Here is a 22,883-nt window from a genome sequence, read left to right as displayed (position 1 = left end):
TTCTCCCGTGGTTAATGCAGAACTAATTGCGCATTAAATTACACAGTAAAGCGGTAAAACGTTTCGACGAATTTCTAACTAGCCGTGCAACCAGATACAGAGAGCATCCACGGCTCCAGTTTTGTTCTTGTCCCACGACTCCTCGCTTTATGCGTCCCCTTAGACCGCTTGCGAGCGGAGGATATTAATATTCCAGTCAAAGAGAGAAGCTCGCGTGCCATCGAGCCGCTATGGAGCCTCGCCACCATCTTTGGAATATCCGGTGTCCCCGTGGAATGGACAAGCCGTGAAATAACGGATGCGCATCGCGTCCAAAGATCGGAATTCTCCTAAGATTCGAAGTGTTGGGGGCATCATAAATTGGATCTGTTTTCGTACTGGAAATGAGATTTCCTTTATATATATAATGTGAGATTCTGTTCAAACAGATCGCGAGAAATTTGAGATCGAGGAAAGAAGATTTAAGAAATTGAAAGTGAATACAACGAAAGTAATAATATCGTTCGTAAGTATATCCTTTCGTATCCTCGTTCGTCCCTGAGATTGACTGTCGAAAAGCGATAACGCGTGAAATTTTATTGCGCATCAAGCTTGCCGTACAACTTGCTCTATCTCCTAGATAGAAATTTACATGCTGGAAACTCCTGTAGACATCAGTTACACCCCCAAAGTGCACACTTCCATCGTGTTTAACTCAGTGGAGGCGCACCAACGCTGCCATTACCGAGTTACGTCCACTATAACATGACCCGGAAGTGGCTCGTTCGCCCATTGCTTTAATACAACTCACCGTGCGCAAAGTTCATCACCGTAGAATTGTTCGAACGAAAAGGATCCCAATTAAATTGGACAAACATCCCGAGATTATCGAATCAAAATCTAACTTATAAAAATTCTAACGTCTTACAATTTACGTGATTTTCGTAAATACAATTTATTGAAAAATCGAATCGAGGGGAGATCTTTCGCGTCGTAAAAATTATAACATTTATCGTTATAAAATTTTCCAAGCAATTTTTTCGTATAATTCCAGTTTACAAATACCACGAATCCAATACTATTGTTTCCAACTTTGAACGATCAAAGGCGAGATGATTCGTTCGCCAAACATTCGTGCCATCTTTGAAAGATCGAGCGGAGGAAGTACGACGAAGTTTGCTCGCCACCGACAGTCGGTAAGAACTCAGGAGGAGAGAGAGAGGACGTCCTGGAGGCTCCTACGATACGGATTCTAGGAAAGGGATCCGCGAAAGTTCGAACGAATGGTGCACGATCCTCGACAACGAGCGCCATCTTCGCGGATCGATTCGACGCGAGTTGAATTCGAGTCGAGGAGTAACGGGATGTTTGCCTCCGAAAGGGAAAGTGTTCCGTGAAACTTCCGGCAGAAAATTGGGTCGTACGTGAAAGATCGTCTCGCTTGAGGTGGTTGAATGAAAGAGAGAGAGAGAGAGAGAGAAAAAACTAAGGCATTTCGTTCGATCGAAAATCTAGGGAAGCTGGCTTCGTTCCATTCATGATTTCATCCGGATCATTTGTACACAGATGGAATTGTTTCGTGAATTGGTGCTTTTGTGCTCGCGTTCCAATCTAATTTTCGACCCACTCCGTTTTACCTCTCTTTCAAAAGATTGAGAGAGAGAGAGAGAGAGGGAGGGAATTTTAGTAGGGCGTGACGTTGGTTGAAAGGTGATTATAGTGCTAATTGAGGGTAAATACGGGGATAATTGTGACGGTGGATTTCTGGGTTGAATCGAGAGGCTTTTGATCCAAATGGACGCCCTTCGGGATTTTGAATTATGTGCATTTAATGTGGATTCTAAGCGACGTTGTCCTCTGTATCCTCATTTTGTGAATTCGAACGAAACGAATAATTCTATTTTTCATACTCATAAAATTCGAGAAATTTAAACCTTTTTGCAAAATGTATATATATACCGTATATATTTTCACATTTTCATATACACTAGGATAATTTAAAGAAAAATTTGATCCTTGTTTATTTCACAATGAAATCTTCTATCTCGCTATTTATTGAATATTATTGAATTAAGATGCTCCGTTTAATTTTTTTATTCCAAGGAGATAATAGAAAAAGGTCACGATAATAAAAAGATTAAATAACTAGATCATCGTCATCGTCATCGTTGACACTATACGTGTGCTTTTAAAGCTTATTAAACGGCGCGGAAATTCATTTTGGCCGATGCGTTAATCGAAGGAAATAAATGAATGACGTCGGCATAATTGCGCGGTCGAGATTTCGGCCGCGAACATATTCATACCTGACGGCAGGACAATAATCCAGGGCTGAATGGGCTCTGCGGATTCGGCCAGTTATTTTCGCGGTGGCCACACTGGGAATGGATTCAGATCGCGTTGTGGCACGCTCTAATTACGGCCTCGGTAATATGATTTAACGACAGTTAATCTATGCATAATTTTACCGGTACCGGTAATCGTTGTAAAGTGACTTGAACGTGGCGAAGTTGGACAGCTTTGAATCGTCCACGATTCCGATGTATTCATTTGTGGATAAATAACCACAGGTGAAATGGAAGAAGCTGACGTTATTTTCCGTATAATTTTGTGGAACAATTTACTAATCAAAATCGGTTAATTATTCGATCGAAGATATTTAATATCCTTCATTTAGAATTATTCGTAATTCTTTTAGAGAGATGTAAAAATTGTTTATATAAGTGTAATTTAAAAAAATGAAGTTTCAACTGTGAGAAAAGAAAATGCTCGAGATCGATGTGAAAAATAATGAAGAAATATACATAAAAAAAAAAGAAATAAATCTAGCTATCAAAACTTTTTTCCTCGTTTCTTGCAAATCTCTTCAACAAATCAAACTACTTGAGAAACTTAACCTATTAAAAAAGGAGAAACGCCATTCTAATTCCACGGCACAAACAATTTCTGATGCTTCCTTCGAGATATCGCGATCTCACCACGAAGGTAATCTTCGAAGCTAATGTTCTTAACCGCAAATCTGTTCAGAGAGATAAACATTATCTCTGTACGCGGGTCGGGCTTCCGTGAAAAATGAGAGCTTTCTCCGTACAACAATAATCCAACCATGGAATATCCAGCGTGGTGAAAGAAGATTCTAAACTGGCCATTCGGGAGAAACCGGAAAAATGCCTGGATTCCTCGACCGAGGCGACAAATCGTGGTAACCATGAAAGAGAAGAAACTACCTGTATATATAAATCTCTACTAAAGTTCATTCTTGGAAAGGCGATAAGTTGCGTTTCATCGTCTGTTTCTTCATTTTTCTCCAATTCCTCGAATTCTTATTACACGGAACGTTATTCACAAATTCGAGGATCCTTGGGGGGATCGATTTTTATTAAATTAAAACGAATGCAAAAATTATTTATTAACACACGTTAAAGGATTCAAATGCTATTTGCACGAAAAAAAAAATAATCTATTTATATATATGTAAAATTCTTTTATGAATCCTTTTCCTAAGAAATAAGTATACAATATTTAAATTGAAAAACTTTGAGAAACATTTTCGGACGAATGACGAAATCATTTTAATGAATAATAGATTCAATGAAATTCGTATCGAAAGTATCATAAATTATTGGTCGCTTTCTTTTCAAGAATTATTTCATGAATATGTAGCAAACGAAAAGGAGGATAATTACAAGAAACCTAGAGCATCAAGAGGTGGTGTATACGGAACATTTGCAAATAACAGAGACATGCCTCGCCTTTCTTTTGTTCGCCTTAAGTCTACGCTGTTTAATATCGGCCATTGCTGACATTTCGCGCGAACGTGACAATCATGGGAATGCATTGTGACGTATTCGACGAGAGAATTATAGTCAATGATATCCGTTGTTTCTTGGAAAACTTGTAGCCGGTCAGACCCATTGTTAGCGAATTTTTCCACTTGCAAACGTAAGAGTGAAATTGACCGAGTGTTTCATAAATGTTCACGGCACAATTACAAGTTTGTAGACGTATATTCGTTATATACCGCGCAATTACCGATAGAGGAAATAAAGCAACGTTTTAAAATTCACGATTTATTCGTGTGGAAATTATTATTATGTTAATTACGGAGCGTGCTAGACAATAGATCTCTTTTTCAGATTGGAAAATGTGGCGATATGAGTTAATCAAAAGTAGCTGAATAATAATTTTAATGAATAATAATTTTTTAAAATAATTCTACTTATAATTCTTCCTCGATAAAAAATCCCGATAAATTTCAGATGTTTAAAACTCCAGTACGTCAATATATTAATCACAAATCATTTCTTTACATTCCATCTTACAAAATTTATTATGTTCCCTAATTCATAATTATTTTCCCCAGATTCGAATTAATAAATAAATCACGTAACAAGCTCAAAAACAAGGATTATTAAAACTACAAAAACATAAAAATTCCGAAACTTAAACACAGCGAATATACACAAAATATTTTGAGACGAAGACAAGATTAGCATATTCTTATTATTTATTAACACGATCTAAAAAACGATCTGATCGTTTTGCAAAATTCTCTCGAAATGCAAGAAGCCAGAATCGTCATCGAATAGAAAAATAATCGTGCGTTATTAAAAACGTGACCAGGACTGGTTAATACGAAATTCCGCGGGTCGCGGAAACTCGAAATTTTTCGCTCCTATTCGATCCTGTTTGCTTCCTCTCGATTGTTTGTACATTGCAGGCGAACGAAAGCGGAATATTGAAAAGGGAAAAATGGTGGTAGGTGGCGATGGTGTCCAGAAAGAAACAAAGGGGACCGTGGTCAGCTGTAATAACTCGAGATCGATCGATATTCAAATTCGATGCACTTGGAGAGGGATGTTCACGATGAAAAGGGGCGAAAACGGTGATAATCCATTTTTATTTGCGGATTTATCTTTTATTTGCGTGTCGTTTACAACCGACGACAATATGAACCGACGGTATATGAAAGAGAACGAGCCTCGTTTTTCTTGTCCGTTATTTTCGAGGGTGGTGATTGAGTTGGATTATTTTATTGAGAAGAATTCTTTCACATTTTTATGCTACAATGATATAAAACTAGAAGCAAGAAGCTTTCTAAAAGAAGAGATAAATTTGATAAATCACATTTAATTGATCGTCACACGTTCAATTATTAAATTAAATAATACATTCATTCCTTTTTATATTATTGAACATATTGCAACTCAATTTTCCCAACTCTTAATCACAACCTCCCCTACCATCTTCCTTACCATGAAAAAGCAAACGAAATCAAAAACGACACGCGATACAGAAGAACGCGAGACGAGACGCAAGCAACGCTATAACAATTCACTCGAAGTGGAAAAATCTGACTGCACGTTGTAAAACAGCTCGATTTCTCGCCGCTTCTTCCTCGCTTTCTCTTTTCACCGATGCCGCGTACGCTTGTAGTATACCGTGTGGCGCTTCGACATCCATTTTTCAAGTTCACGCAAAATGATTACAAACGACTGAGGATAACGTCCAATAAAACGTCTCCCATACACCGCGTATGTTCGAGCCGCGATCGATATCGGGGGAAACACGCGTGTTCACGCGCGAATAGAAGAACGAACGACCCTCTGATCGCGTGCAGACTCGGATACAGGACGCAGGAAGGAAAGGAGACACCGTGTAGCGAGCGTTAAAGTATCGCTTTTATGCCCTGTGCTTCCATCGGCGCGATATCGGCCGCGATAAATTCTTGCGGATCCGCTCGAGGATTCGGATATCTAATAAAAATTGAGAGGTTTTATAGACGACATCGTTGGCAATTTATAACGGCGGATATTCTCTGAAAGACGAGCTCTCTCTGTGTTTTTCTTTTCGGCACGACTTGGGAAAATTTTCAACCGATTCAACGTGATGATGATGACTTTTGTCGATGATGTTTGTTCGATCGTTGAATATATAATGCAATTTTGTTCGATTTTGGTATGGAAACGATTAAGAGATTCGAGTAAAAATATATACATGTTAATTAATTGGATTAAAGAGAAAAATAAAGGAAAGTTGTCTGGATTTATTTGAATTGAAATAGAAAGAGAAACTGCGTGGCAAATGCAAATGTTGTAAAAAAATGTCAATGAGAAGAACTAACGAATGCGAAGTGAAATTTGTTTGCGAATTAGAAGTCGTAAATATTATTAATCCGCCAAGAATGGCATAATGGAGAATTCCATTTTCCAATCAGCGCGACAAGTGGAGAAAGTAATACATTCATAAGATTCGTGGAAAGAGTTATTCATAATGTATCCTATATAAAATATAGAATAAAAGAAACGTTGTAATATTTATAATATATTAATAATGCAAAAATAATAATAAAAAATAATTCTCGAAATAATATATAAATGATATTCGAAATTGTTATTTTATGTAAAGTTAATTAATTCGCGTTCGCGTGAATTATAAAATATGAAAAAAGTGTACGACCAAGTTTGATCGAACGCGATCATTTGAGAATCAACAAAGTATGCGACTTCAGCTTTCTCGAAACGCTCGATTGGAGAGTTTCGTTGGCAATGAGCGCATGTTTTTCTGTCATACTGCCAAATAAATCTTAACCGGTTCTATAACTCGAAGCATCGCAATATACAAGAACACGCGTGTGCTTGTCTCGCTTGTATCTACATTGTAAACGTGTACAAACATGGAGAATTACATACGTAACCCGTATGGTTGTTGCGACAAAACTATATTTTCGTGCTCGAACCTCTAACGATATTACTCGTTGGTTATCTTTTCGAACGGATAATTAAATGCAGACCCTGGCGTGCTTAACAGAGATTAATCGTGCGTGATTACTCGCTACCTTGTAGATAATTTTTGTTTATTTTTTTTTTCTTCTCTTTTTTACTTGGAATTATCATAAACATTTTTAAAAGGATTTACTAAAATTTTATTCGAATTTTATTTTAATTGCGACATGCATATTAAAGTATAGTTATTACATTCGCGTAATAAACGTTGGAAACGTGCACGAGACTATTCTTCGTCACGATAATTTAAAAAAAAAAAGAAAAAAAGTATAAATAATCACAGAGAGCATTGCTATAAAAATGTATAGTACCTGAGAAAGTTTTAATTAATTTCCAAGATTATGGCACATTATTTACGATAAAATTATCAATTATTCGAGCACGAATATCATTATATCTATTCACTCCTCTCCATAAAAAGGCCACAATCACTATTATTATTAGAATGTAAAAATTAATTACTTGAAATTATTAAAAATTATACGCTATCGATTTTCCATCCCAACTGTGTTAAAACGTAAAACAACAACGTATAACAACAAAGAGAGAGAGAGAGAGAAATAAGCCCCTTAACGAAAATTAATCGTGAAGAAATTGCGATCGATGCAAATATAAAATCGTCAACTCGCCTCGTCTCGAAAACAGATGATTCTTCAACCCCACACGAAGACGACAATCATCATTACGGAAAGGCAAACACGCTCGGCCATCATCCACTGACAATGCAAACAAGCATTCTCCGGAGCGGCCATTATTTCGACAAACAAGTTGGCGTGATGAGAACGCGTTCAAGGGTAAGTCCGATTCGTTTCAGGCGAAAATCAAGCCACCCCGTAAGTTCCCGAAGCGAAACGCCTCGAGACGTGTCGTGACTCCTCTTCATTATGAAGAATACACTCGTTGTTTGGTCGGGATGAAGTGGCAAAAGGATTCGGTTTACTGGCCGATAATAAGAAACTGGAAACGCCGATTCTCTGTTGCATAATTGCACGAGGCGCTACAATTTGTGCGCGACTCGCGATTTCGCGCGAGAACGATTCGTAAAAACGCGATCCGTTAAACGAAATTCGCGGTTTAGACGATTTCATCGCGTGGTAAGGAACAATCGTGTACATTCGTTTCGTTTATGGATCGAGATTTTGAAAATGGACCGTGGAAAACGAGAAATCAATCGACGATCGTTGCAAAGCATTGGGTGAACGCGATTGATGAACACGATAGGAATGATGGATAAATACGATATACGTGGAAGAAAGATTAAAGACTTTCTTGAATGAAAAAGAAAATAATTATTTCGTCATTTCTGCAAACGTTTTTCCGACGCTTTCATGATGTAGAATGATGGAACGAATTGAATATTCGTTTAAATATTTAAATTTGGGGGGAAAAATGGAAATAAGTAAATAGCAATAACATTAGAAATACCGCGTGCAATATATTACAATTAAAAGTAGCTGTTCTTTTTATGAAAATACGTACGTAACCCAGAAACAATTCTGCGTTTTGTCACGCACACTTGAGACCTATTACTTCGACACGCGATGGATAGAAATGTATTTGGCACGATAATACGTGACTGGAAATTACCTTTGGAACATTTAACCAAAGTAAAAGCTTAATTAAATTCAGTTTCCAATTTGTGTTTATGAATGATATAACGATTACGATCGTTGATATAAAGTAATTTAATTAACATGTTTATATTATGTTCCCGTTTGAAAGAAAATTAATATTAATATTATTATTGAATTTATATGGAGGCAGTAACACGTTGCAACGAAACAACGAAACAACAAACTAATCAGGAACACACGATCGTTCTTCGGAACCGTTACTTAAGTCATCATCTCCACCGACCATCCCCGCCTGGCAATCAAACAATTCACGCAAGTTTACAGCGAAGCTTCAACAATAACAGTTGCCCAATTACATCATCCCTCCTACCATTCCCATCTATTATACTCTAATTCGAACAGGCATGCAGACCATTTCGCCCATTGCGCAAGTCGTTCGCAATTACGAAAACTTTCATCAAAATTCTCCGCAATAAAGAAGATTTATTTCGAGAAACGTTTCAATTCGATTCGACTCCTTCTAATCAACGATATCTTGAAAACTTGTAAAACATTTGGATATATTAAAACGGAGATCAAATGAGAAAGAGGAAAAAATTTCAAACATTTCGCAATTTTAAAACTCACGATCATCCTAACCCGAACATTTTCACTCTCTATCATACCAATGAATTCAAAATTTCAAAAGACGTAAAAATATAAAAAAAAAAAAAACTACAAATTCACTCTCAATATTCGATTCCCTCCGATTTTTCTCTCTCGAAATCCAAATTTATTCCACCCCGGATCATCCTCTCGTCCAATCCTTGCAAAGTAATGATCCACGCCAAATCTGCGCCACCCCCTCGAAATCGAATCGCGCGAACAGAGAGTCCGAGACAAGCGGTTCGAGGGTACTCTGGATGCGTGCCACTCACAAACTCGGTTCGACATCGAGGCACGTATGCCTGACCTAGCCGGTGAACACGCGGGAAACCCGTTAACCGCACGGTGCCGTGAACTTTTGCCGCGAGTAACGTGAGCGCAATCTAATTTCGAAGCGAAGAGACCCGTTCACCGGTTGCACGCGCGCAACACACGAGATCTGTGCATGACGTCCGCACGCTCGTCGTGTTGGTGCGCTAAAGGTTAACCCATTTCGGAATATTTCGCCGGTTGAATATACCGCAATTTACCCTTTGTGTATCGCGCCCATTGATACCCTTTTCGTCGCAATTTCGGTGAAGCGACAATGACGAAACCGACGAGTTCCAAACGAGCCGCTGTGTTCCGCACTATGCTTCCCGTGATACGTGCAATTAAACGCGCAGCTTTTTTCTTTTTTGAAATTTTTGAGGAATTCTGTACGCGTCGAAGTTCGAAGCGGATGAAAGAGGGAATTCGTGCGTGTGTTAATTTTTGAATTAACGTGCAGTTTCTTGATTTTTTGGAATTATAAAGAAATTTAAATGGTTAAGTCAATTTATAAACGGTTGATGCAACGATGAATTGGAAATATTGAATTGAAAGTAAAGAAGAAAAAGGACAAAGCTGCATTCGAGAAATCTATTCAGAGTTCTTCGAAATTTTATTAATGAAGATATCGAGTTGGAAAATATGGGAAGAAAATTGGAAGAGAAAAAAGAGATAAGTTATTATTGAAGGGGAGTTATGCGTTGTTATGAGACTTGTGGTATTTCTGAAAGAATAGTTGATTTTCCTAAATTAGAAACTTGTTCTATGTTATACGGCACCACGCCTAATGCTCCTTATAGAGAACATCGTGCTTGAACTTTCGATTTCTGATCTCAATCTTGGTATATAACCGCGTTATGTTAACATTTCACTGTGTATCATTACCATAAACCGTCTGAATTCCCATCCCATTGTTCAAGGAAAATATATTGAATATTCAAGGCAACAAACGGAATATAAATGCGATTGAATCGCATTGGATATCTAGGATATGCTGCTTTTATGATGGATGGAAACATCGCGATTGAAAATGTTTGTCTTGTCGAATTTTAAATCGTGTGTATAATCGTGAGTTCCCGTGCGGATTATTTATCATATCCACGGAATAATAACAGTATGCTTGGAAGAGCTTTTATTACAGAGAAAGAATCTGCTTTTTTTTTTAAATAAAAATTTTCATAGAAATAGTTTTCAACTCTAATTTAAATTGCAACCAAAGAGGACAAATCCACAACGCGATAAAATTGACAATTCTCATCGATCTATTATTTAAATAATAAAAAGTATTATGGAAAAATTTGATCAATTTTCGACATCTTTCGATCATTTTTTCACAAAATTTCTGATAATAGCTCTCAGTCATTATTCGAATTCAAAAAAAAAAAAAAAATATCCGAAAAAAAAGAGAGAAAAAGAAAAGCATCCACCCATTATCCGTTTAAAAAACGATTCTCCACTGCCCAACCCTCTCACCCCATTTTCCAAGAGGATCAGACCAGGATCGATCTCCTGTTTCCAATTATTCTCCACGATAATTCGGTGTCTATCGATCGGTGTCGACGAATAAAACGAAAACTGGCGCGTTTAAATTAGAATGCACGGATGATTAGAGTCATAAACTTTTCAACGGGGCGCCGTTTAATTCCAACGAGCGGAAACGTTTCACCAAAATGGGAATCGATGGGATTCTACGCGGCGATTTAACCGGTGTAACCGATTAAACGTGCACAGAGAGCGCCGACTCATCTGCTTCGAAAACCGGATATGTCTCCATCGAGAGAGGATTCGTTGCAACCGGAATTGAAACCGACACGATCACCCATCGGTACACAATTGCAGTTGTCGTTGTAGCGATCGACTATTTTCGATCGAACGAATCGACCTTGGATCGAATCGATTTTCTTTTATATACGTCTAAAGTCTACTCGAACCAAGTTTTTAAGGCTTGTTTCCCCCTTAACTTTCGATTCTCTTTTTGCTTGCTTCTCGACCGTTGAATTGAGAAGACAAGAGAAATATATTTTACTTCATCCGTGATGATTTTCTGTGATCGAATTTTATATATAGATTTATTTTCCAAGAAAGAAAACATAGATTAAAGACGATCAGATTAACACGCGGATGCAATTAATAATTTTCAAGATAGAAACAAGATAAACAAATTAACAGATTTGAAAATGTAACGAGATATAAATTTATTATTTATATTCAAAGAACAGGTTTTCAATATTGAAGATCTATCATCGTTAAAACGTTGTCGAGAATATTTTAGCCCGATTCGTTTTCACGTTTCCTTATTTTAAAATTATTTTCCAATATTTACTTCGATATATATATATATATTCGTAACGAATTTACATAGGAATTTTATTATTAATTCGATCTTAAATTTAACCATTTTAAATCCGCCTTAACGCACGATCTTCCGTATAATAACCAAAAGATAGTTTCTTGCGATAAGGAGGTACACAACAATGTTCGAATAGACCCTTAATCGATTAAACGAATTTCTGACATGAACTAACTGCCATTGACGCTAACTAAGTACCGAGAACGAAGATTTCGAATATATATATATATATATATAATACAGTATTTAATGAGACGATAAGTTGACTTCAGTTCCTTACTTACCGAACGAAGTAAGTCAAACTTCGCTCGAGAGATCGAGCTCCGAAATCGGAGGAGAGTGTTCACTCGACGATGAATAATACCTTTGGAAAATCATCGAGTTTATCGTTCGATCTAATCTAAATTTAATGATTGAATGCGATGGAGAAAGGAGGGGGGAGGGCGTTTTATTATCAAAGATAATATGCATCGACGAAACAATAGCGAGCGTAATGATCGCGTCACGAAATGGATTGGGAAAAGAATTGATGTTATAAAAGGTTTGTACGATTATTACGGAACAAATTTCATTCGATAATTGAAGAGAATAATTGCGAGTTTCTAATTATTGAATTGATAAGCTGGTTTATCACCAGCTGCCAAACGTTCTGTTCCCGGCAATTGCAAGGATGCTTAGGAAATTCCAAGACGATTACAGTGGCACTCATGTGAAAACGCTCGCGCATTACTAACTGTGCATAACAATCCAACGTACGATGAACAAGCAACTGCAATCAAAGATAGAAGGAACAAAGCTAAACGCGGCTACGGTCTTGCACTGATGAATACAGAACCGATTAAATTTAATTGCCAGCGAGAAATTCACCGAGGCGAGCCTGCCTGCGCGATCGTTACAACGTTTTTACGATAAACGAAAAATATATATTATATTATATCTTTTCGCGTTAGAACGAATTACGCGAGAATGACGTGAGTTATTCGAATTCGTTGCACATATCTTTTTTCCACGTGTAATACATTAATTCATAAGGTAAGACGATTCCATCGTGATTTTCGTTTAACATTGTGTATTAAAAAATTGCTCGAAACGAAACGAAATTAATCGAAGGAAAGTGTAATAAATATTACGGCGTCGTAATAATTTAATTAATCAGACACGACAATGAGAAATGAAAATGAAATTGAATTGGCGAAAGGTTGGAGAAAAAGATTTGGAATGAAATTGTCAACCAGGCCTTATTCCAAATTTATTCTACTTTTATTTTGAAAACATTTTTTATCTTGTTTGATTTCTCGGCTATGAATCAGATAAGATTGATATTTGCGAAACGCTAATCTGGATCTACACTCAACACATCTAAGAATGAACGCACACCTTGATAATCGAGCGATTATCAATCAATCTTAACGCGCGGATCGATCAATCAAAATAAATATTTGCTCGAACGTTTCTCGAATTTTTATTCCATAACAATGCAATAGAAATACAAATAAAAAGAATCGAAAAGTATTCGTACGATGGTTTCAAAATTATGATTCATCCGCGCGTTGATCGAATAATAACCAACTGAATTAAAAATCGGATGAATAATCGAATCAAATAATTAGGAAGAGAAATTGGGGGAAGAGAAAAAAAAACGTAAGAAATCAGAGAAGGAAAAATTTATCTAGCGGGCACAATAATTGTGTGCACACATCAATGATACATGAAATCCCGTGATACGAGTATACTAAAAATCATACGACCGGATGGAAATCGAAATCGTTTACGTTGAAACATTTGATAGAGCGATAAATAGATAATAGCACGGTGGACCCATTCATAAAGCATGGAAATGAGCGTGGCTCCGGAAATTCGATGAATACGCGATCGATGAACAAAGCGGTCGTGTTGGAGGGGTCGTGGTGAAAAATTTGAAGCGGATTCTGCATGGATCGTCGTACGTTATCAAGAGAATTCGTTCGATGGGATATGACAATTTAAAACCCGCCGTTTCGCGGAACAAACCATTTGAAACTGTGGCGCGTTTTCGCCAATTGAAAATACGTGAACGATGGTTTTCCGAGTGTTGAAAGGGGCCGATTATTTTTGTTTAAAAATTGGTTTCCGATGAAATTCCATGCAAATTATATATTCTCTCTTTTAAGAAATATTTGTGCAACGATTTATATTCCGACTTATATTCTTAGAAATGAAACGTGTTAATGTCAAAATTCTGTATGTAATTGAATATAATTTATGATGGTATTGATTTTTCTTCACGAACCATGTAACTATATGTAAAAATTATTGTTGTAAAAAATTTCACAACGATATCTGTATTTTTCAAAAAGAATCGTTAATTTGGATTATTCGTTCATTTACATATTTAAATAACACGTTATACATCCCTTTGTAATTTTACATATTCATCGAATTTTAAATTAATCGATGGAAAATTAATGCACGCATTAAAAAGAATCAACTTACAATCGAACGGAACGGTGTTCAATGTTCAAAAAATAAAATTCTTCGCGATCAAAATAACCGCCATAGGAATTTTAAACAAAATAAATCTATCCCACTATTAATATACCGCTAAAAAAAAAATTACCACTTCTCCATTTCAGAATTCGTGTTTTTCAAACGCTCGCGCTTCCATCGCTCGTTTTTCAAAAATTGAGCATCCGTAGCACGTTATATTTTTCACAACGACCTAATACCGAGAACAATTCGATTCGATTCCAATTCTTCCGTGAGAAAAAAGAAAAAAATAAAAAAATAACTTCACGTTGTATACGCGTATATCGAGGAAAATTATGCACCGAACTGCAGACGGATAGATCTCGATCCACAAACTCTCAAAACAAAAACAATGGACGAATTTCACGGAAATTACAACGAGTTATATATCGTAGAGAAAGAGAGAGAGAGAGAGAGAGCTCCATTCTTTCAACGTTTCTTTTCAAATTTACGATCCCGGATGGAAAAACTCGTCGAAAGTTCGTTTTCCAACATTCTCGCGGCCGTTTAACAGATCGAACGACGTGCTAATTTTATCTCTCGATTTTTCAACGATTTCATTCCTTTTTTTTTATTTCGAGTGTCGAAAAAACCTAAATTGCGAGCTCGAGGCGGGTCGTTCGTTTCGCGGTGATTTACCCCTGCGTGGCCGGTTTCGTTTGTCCGACCACGGGAAACGCTATTAATCGAAATATCCGTGGATGCGCATACTGTATTCTCATTTATACGCAAATGTAACCAACACGTACGTAGAACGGGGAATCCGCTGGAAATTTGGTTGGAAAATGGGAAGAAAAGTTGGGAGCGGAATGCTCGCGTTTGAGAATATCTCTGAGTTTATCCTTTGAGCGCCTGTTCAACGCGTGTTTCAAAAATAGCTTGTACCTTTAATTGTGTAATTGTTGCGAATTGCACAGTCTTTTCGATTATATTTTCGAGTCGAAATTTTGGAATAATTGATGCATTTGGAATCAAGTTATCATCACAGTTTGGAAGATGATATTACGTTTGTAATAAATTTTCTTTTCTATATCGTCACGTGTTTCGACTAATTACAATAATTCCATCTTTGGACTTTTTTTTTTTTATTTTAATCTGATATTAAATACTGTATTCTTGTACAGAATTATGAATTAAGCTTGAAAGTATTCGATGCATTTAATGGATATATCTCAATGTGTTATCCAATGCGAATTTCTGATAAAGTGGAGTGAACTATTTTAAACATCTCTTTGGCAAATTGCCCGTTTAATACTGACCGCCGAACTCTATATGCACTTTTTGCGTAAAATGTTAAATGCTCAAAAGATTAATAATAAAATAAGAGATCGATAAACTTGAGTTATTTAATTCACGCTCAAACGCTCAAAAGATAAACGAGTTTTAATAATCCTGAAGAAATTATATTTTGCAAGAATCGCGTTTTACATTCTGGAAAAATTTTATCGCAGATGATAATGATTCTTTCTGATATTAAAAGAAATGAAATAATGAAAAATTCTTCAGAGAATACGCAGAAATATATTATGTAGGAATGATGAAGTTTTGCTGCTTAAAATTCAAGTTGCTTTGAATATTTGAAAAGCTTTTTACATTCGAAATACTCATTTCGTTTATCACACGTAAACGTGGATTTCAATTTGGAAAAGCAAGTTGTTATTAAAATCCAAGTTTTGTAAATATTATCAATTTCCTAGTTTCTATAAGAAAAAAATTCCACCACAATAGATATTTAATTTTTAATAAAAATGAAAATTTTTCAACAAAAATGCTCTGCTTCTACTTGTTTCTTATTATCTTAAATTAAATATACTTTTGAAGAATAATCGCTGTCCACGAGATATTGAATTAAATACTCGTGTTATTTATATATCTTGTTTATCTTTGTCAAATAAGATAAAGATAAAATTCTACATGAATGAACTATTTGCACAATTATAAAACTGTATTAACCATAGAGGCTTATTCTTGATTGATGGTACATAACGAAAAACAATATTTGATGACTAACAAAGCTTACGTAATTTTGAAACGCGTAATCTAAACTATCTAAAAAAAAAAAAAACGTTTTAACTTCTCTTTTCCATCGTCATAATCGATGATGAAACAAAATGTAAAAGTCTTTTTTTTAGGATCAAAGAGGATAATAATTAAAAAAATATTAAAAATAAATTTCTGATAGATAAAATAAAATAAACGTTTCTACTTAAATCTAATCGATAATGATTAATAATGTCTCCTCCTAATTAAAAATCCAAAATATTATTCAATATTTTACTTAAAAAAAAAAAAAAAATTATTTCTTCTTTCAGCCAACATCGTCGACAATTTATTTTATATGAGAATGAGAAGAAAGACTCACCTCTTTGACCTTGTCCCTCCGTTCCCTGGCGATGGGGTCCTTGTCCTCTCCACCGACCGTCAAAGGAAGTTTACTCCCAGGTGCTGGCGGCACAGTCTCCGGAACTTCGTTCTTCCGGTGAAGCACTAACGACGGTGAACTAGTAACACGCACATGTATTTCACCAATCACTTCCGGCTTCTCCAACATCTTCTGTTGCTGATATTCCTCGTCGATCTTCGCCTGAAATTCGGTCAGATCGGATCGCGGATCGAGATTTTTCGAACGACGGTTTTTTTTTTTTTTTTTTTTTTTAATCAATTAGATGTGTTCCAATTTCATCGTCGAGAATAAGAAAATAAAATAAAAATCCGATGGTCTCTCGTTAAGCTAGTCCTTGTTATTAAAACAATCTACTTTTTTTCTGATGCGAACTTCGATTTTTTTAGAAATCGAGAAAGAAACGTCTTCGAAACGAACAACAGAGCGAGAGAATAATGAAATCAGATATGGAAAGAATAAATTTCGATTCGTTGCTTGGAATAATTTCAAATAAACAATGTTTTTCGCAATCTCATTGGTGATGGAAGATCTTATTTCGTGGAGGATCAATACTTAAAAAGAATTATGTATTTATTAAATTATTAGGACTAATGGTAATCTTTACTATTAATTTCGAATGTACAGGGTGTTTGGTTAAAATATCGTTCGATTATTTTAAAATTTATACGTTTCTTTAAAAGATATTTAAAAGAAATTGTTTTATCAGTCAAGGTAACGTTTAGATAATATTGATAAGTTTCAGCTACGAACGAATTATAAACTTTACGACTTATCAAACTGCAAATATATTCTACCTGATAAACCTTTTCAATGTCGAATAATTCAACTGTGTACCGTTCCTCGCACGAATCATTCGATCATAATAGATTATTTCGATAAAAAAAATGAAATAATGTATTCAGCAAGGAATCGAAGCGAAAAATAGATAGGTAAAGAAAGCAAACAGAAAAAAAAAAATCAAACAACGAAACGTTTACTCAGAAAATTTCGAAATTCCACCGTGTCATCGAATCTCTATAAAACGCATAATCAAAGTCAATTTATTCAAGGTACAGGATGTTTGAGCTGGAGAGGTCAGTAACAGCGACACAGTCTCTTTGAGATCGTGAAACGTTTATTTTCCCAGCCATTTACAAATTACAATTTATCAACGCGCATTTTCATCGCCCCTTCGAATTCAGACCCTATTTCCGAGCGATACACGCGGCAATGCCTCGTACAAAATTTTCATCTTAAAGCGTGGAAAAGACACGCCACGTGGAATGAAAATCAAATTTTTCCGGACCGCTTGAGAGAGAGAGAGAGAGACCTCGGATCTATTTATTCGAACACCGCCGTACGAATGCAATCTCGGCTCGAGAACACGCTTCTTTCGCTCGAATCGCTCAGGAAATATCGGCTCTCGACCAGCCGTGATTATAAAAGAACGAAAGGTGAAATGTTGCGAGTATAACGCTTGCTTTTCCCTCTGCGTTAAAACGATTTCGAACTTAACTCTATCGTTTCGAGGAAAAACCGATTATGATCGAGTTTGTTGAAACGAATGAGAAGTATTTTGTTTGGAGAATAAATATTTTTAGGGATAATTGCAATGCTTTGAGCTCATTTAGATTTATTAATAATTTGAAAGTGATGGAAGGATTCTGAATTGAATCTTTGTTGTTGGACCGCCAATGTTATTTGTGTGAATCCAGAAAAATTAAAAATACTTTCACAACGAATTCTAATTTTAATTTTTATGATATTTCTTATTATTGTCCGACGTAATTGTGCATATAATTACGCGCTGATTAAAATATCGCGAATGGAATTAACATACATGCACATGAGTGTAATTATTTGATTATTTACGTTACACGAAATTCCCATATATAATTATATACTTCCTGTAGCAATATAATAATGTAGCTTTAAATCTAAATTTATCCCTTTAATCGATAAACTGTTTTTTTTTTTTCCTTACCGATTTTTTTTCTTTAAATGTTCTCAAATACGTAAAAAAAATCATCGTGTTACGTAAAAACAAGAATTATTTCTACCTTTTATTTTCGATCAATATTGCAATAATCGATAACGATGTTAGTTCCTATCTTAGTTTCCTATCAATTATTTGCTATTGCTACTACTCCTTTATTATCGCATTTCTTGTGAAGTTTAAAATATACAGGACATTTTCCTTGTTATAAATAATAATAATAATACTAATATAACAGCTATTTTCCATTAAAATTTTATTATTCTCGATAAATAAGATTGATCTGATACACGTACACTATAGATTTGACTGAGAATATCAAGAAAAATAATTTATTCGCATATACACATTATCTAATACTGACTCGACGATATATCACGCTAGTTTTATTCTAAAATATTATAATATCGCGGTAATATTCACATATAAACTTAAAATCATTCTATTTTTATATAACTTCGAATCGTGGAAAATTATATACATTGTAATTTATGGCGTTAAGTTTGTTATCAGAAAATAACAAGTAAATATCTCTGAAATACGAATTTAAATTATGCGAATATAAATACAAAAAAAAATATAAAAGTAAGTGTATTGATAGCAAAACTAACAATTAATAATATTGCAATTGCGAAAATTATCAATTTTTAAAAAATTTAGAAGAACTTTCATTTATTTATTTTTTTTTTTTTAAGTGAATGTTTTTCTTCCATGAAATTTTAATTTAATTTCATAAATTGGAATAAGGATAGTCTACTTCACTATTAGCCAATAAAAAAAAAATGATTAGAACTTTTTCTCTGAACAAATATAAAAATTCTTATCTTTTATTAACATTATAACATATTAAAAATACATTCTATCATTTTTTCCCAAATCAGTTTTCCATTCAACTGATCTATTTAATTCAAACTATATCTCTTAGTCGATTATTGCACACGTGAAATCGAATGAATAATTCCAATTATGCAAACTACATTCCGTAATCGATCACGTATTAATAGGGAAGATCGCCTGTGGATCGTGAATCGATCGAAAATGTGTATATATCCGTAACACTTTCAATGAACGACCTGATTGAAAGTCGATGGCAAATTCACAGATATTCGCTTTAAAATTCCCTTATTTTTTCCATCGTATGAAAAACTATTGATATTAAATATGAAGATAAAATATTTCAAGATAAGTATATAAATTAATAACAAATAAATCTATTTCTCTATCATAATTTCAATGTTGGATAACATTTCTCTTATACGAGGAACTGGTGAAATTTGAACATGCTGCATCTAACACGTGCAAATGTTAAACTCGCGGAACAAGTGCTAAATTACAGTCGAATTACCTAGTTCTACGATGAAATTGCCATCAAAATCGCGCCTCAATTTTAATAAATCCAACTAACGAAGAACTATTAATTAAACATTCTGCTTTTCGTGTTAAAATTACATTTTAAATAAGTATATATACTTAAGAAGCTTCTATTATATTGATAAATATAATAATATATTAACAACAACAAAAAATCATTGCGTATATAAAAAAAAAAATTTCAAAAGGATCATGTACAAATGTAAAAAATTTTCGGTATATTTCTTCATTCATTAAAATTATCGTAGAAAGAATAAAAATTATAATTTTAAATAATAAACTGTATCTACATATGTATATATATCATAAAAAATAATCTTTGTTTAAAAAATTGTAACGTTCGAAAATAATCAAGATTTTTACAAACAATCACGTTTGTAAAATTTCGTTTGCGAGACGAAATTCACAATGAAAATCTGTGAATGGTTATCGAGAACGATGCAAATAGAATGAACGCGTTTCGCAACATTAAATATTCGAATCGTATATCCTCGATTAAATGTAAATCCTTGATAAATTCTATTACTTCACGGAACAAGGGGCGTCAACATTTTGATATAAACGCGAGAATAGTCTCCTATTCGAATCGTAAATGAAGCTTCAATTCGTCATCGTTAATTAACTGATAAAACAAGATGTAACTTTCGTTTCTTTCGATTCGATTCCATCGTCTTTTCAATATCGTTTTCACTATGTTTTCGATTATTTTAGAGGTGATTTTATAATATTCCGAATCTTGCTAAAACGATTTCAAGAATATACACGTGGAAATTTTCATTTGGAATTAAAGTTTGTTTTATCGACGATTGAATAAATATCGAGTTGTTGTATCAGACTGAGCTCTGAATAATTTTGTTTTATTTAATTTTCTTAATGGAAAAAATAAAAAAAATTAGGTAAAAATTAAAATTAAAGAAAGTAATAAAAATATTAATTTTTATCCTATATCCTATTAAAATTAATAATCTTGATTTATTCAAGATATCATTATTCTATTATCAGCAAATAACTTATCTTTCTAATTAATTTCAAATTAATCGATACGCAATTTTCATCAATCTTTATATCTATCATTTTTCTATATTAACAATTAATTTAACAAATCTAACAACTTAAATATATTTTTATTATTAATAGATTCACTAACTCAAAATTTCCCTAAGTTTTAAAATAAGATAAGAAAAGAATAATTGTCATTACTTAACATGTCATCCATGTGCATACAATGATAGAAACGAAATGTCTCAATGAGGGTCACGTCGATGCGTCGGAAATTACGCTTTGAAATTTTAGGGCGAGAGTCTATTAACATTGATAAAACTCGTTCTCTCGGCCCGCAATATGATGATAAATTAAATAATTTAATCCCAGTAAATGCGTTTCACATAGTTACGTTTCACACAGTATGTTTCACAATACGCGTAATTTATTCGCTAATACGCGTGATACGTAGAACATGTCATTTTCTGGAGAAACCGGGCGTGATGAAATGAGAACGATAGCTAATTTAAATTTTCATATTTCGCTATACATAAATATTTCGATTACACAAAACGTGGGTAAAACGTTTCGTTATTCACGCACAATTCGTAATGAAAACAGGATTAAAAAAGATAATCGCAGACACAAAACTAACAAAATGGCGCTCCAAAACGATAAACGATTACGATTATCGAATCTTGACAGATCGATCGATATTAAATAAAATATGGTGGCCATATTGAAATAAATATGTAGCTCATATACACACATTGACAATTAGCGCGTTTTGACCGTTAGCGCGGAATCAAATCGAATGAACATAGCAAAAAATAATCACGAATTAAAAAAATAAGAATTACGGATTGTGTGAACTTTTGCTCCGTTACGCGTGTACACGTGTGCCTGCGATACGTCACGATGGCCGCATGTAAACAAACGAATCGGGAAAGCGTGTAACAGCTGAAAGAACGGACCACATAAGACGTTATAAAAAAACAAGGACATCACGACGAGAAAGATCATACAATTATTGTCAAAGAGAACAGCACCATTTGATTTCTCAAGAAACGATGACAAGCGAAATCACGAGTTTGCGAGTAAGCTACAAAATCGAGAGTCGAGCACAATCGAGAATCGAAAGAAGCGCAACGTCGAGATTCTGACACACGCGCGGACCTGCAGCTTTTGCTTGTCCTGAAGAATATGCACATCCTGATGATCAATGCCCTCGTGTCCAGGTGGCACAGCATTAAGATGACCTATGGACCCCTTTATGCCCCCTTGTAAACGAGGTGGCGCCGGTATAAGTAATTCCGGTCCCGCTTTTTGCATGTGTTGGTACACACGGTAAACACTGTTCACTGCGACGCCGCCGGTGCCCGGACGGAAATCCGGCAAAAAGAAGAACGTTCCGAAACACACGACACCGAACGTCAAAAACACCAACATGATCAGATACTTTTCACGCGGGCGGAACGACCGTCTCGAGAATAGAGGCACCGGCACACCGTTCACGAACCGCTGATACGACGGCAGAATGCTCGACGTCGTTGTCATTTTAACGATACTGTCACACCACGCACGCACTAACGCACTTCCCGTTTTTACAACAGATGAAAACTCGAGCACTCGTGCGCGTTGTTGCCCTTTTCCTAGCCGTCGCACGCCATTACAAATGCCGTGGCACGCGAGCACCACCTGCTCGCCGAACTTGACACTTCGTCGCAGATGAAGCGCCAATCAGCTGGTGCGACACATGCACCAACTACTTTCATGAATAACAAGCAAACGAATACAGATCGGTATGACATCATGCATATTTACGCAGTCGATAACTAGAAACAAAAACACACTAGATATAAAATTTGATATATTTTTGTAATCCAAATTTTTAGAACACAGATTAAGAACTAGATTTATTGTTTTATAATATTAATTTTTGCTATGTTAAAATATTCTAACTATTATAAATGATATATATTTATAATATATATTTTTATTAACT

General features: G+C 35.0%; 1 protein-coding gene across 1 annotated transcript in view; it reads right to left on the bottom strand.

Moving 5' to 3' along the window:
• LOC100866041 (mannosyl-oligosaccharide alpha-1,2-mannosidase IA-like) overlaps positions 1–22,549 on the bottom strand; it is a 77,088-nt gene extending 54,539 nt beyond the window's left edge. The window contains exons 1-2 of the mRNA XM_086904013.1: positions 22,055–22,549; positions 16,510–16,731 (exon numbers count right to left, since the gene is read on the bottom strand). Coding sequence (XP_086760139.1) covers positions 16,510–16,731; positions 22,055–22,435 — 603 coding nt within the window. The 5' untranslated portion in view covers positions 22,436–22,549. The remainder of the gene's footprint in view (positions 1–16,509; positions 16,732–22,054) is intronic.
• Between the last annotated feature and the right edge of the window lie 334 nt (positions 22,550–22,883).

This window comes from Apis florea, unplaced genomic scaffold, assembly GCF_048593485.1.
Source record: "Apis florea isolate Af1SG1 unplaced genomic scaffold, ASM4859348v1 contig_2293_pilon, whole genome shotgun sequence".
NCBI classification, from domain to species: Eukaryota; Metazoa; Arthropoda; class Insecta; order Hymenoptera; family Apidae; genus Apis; species Apis florea.
Note: the sequence above shows the minus strand (reverse complement) of the source record. Positions and strands in the feature narration are given on the sequence as shown.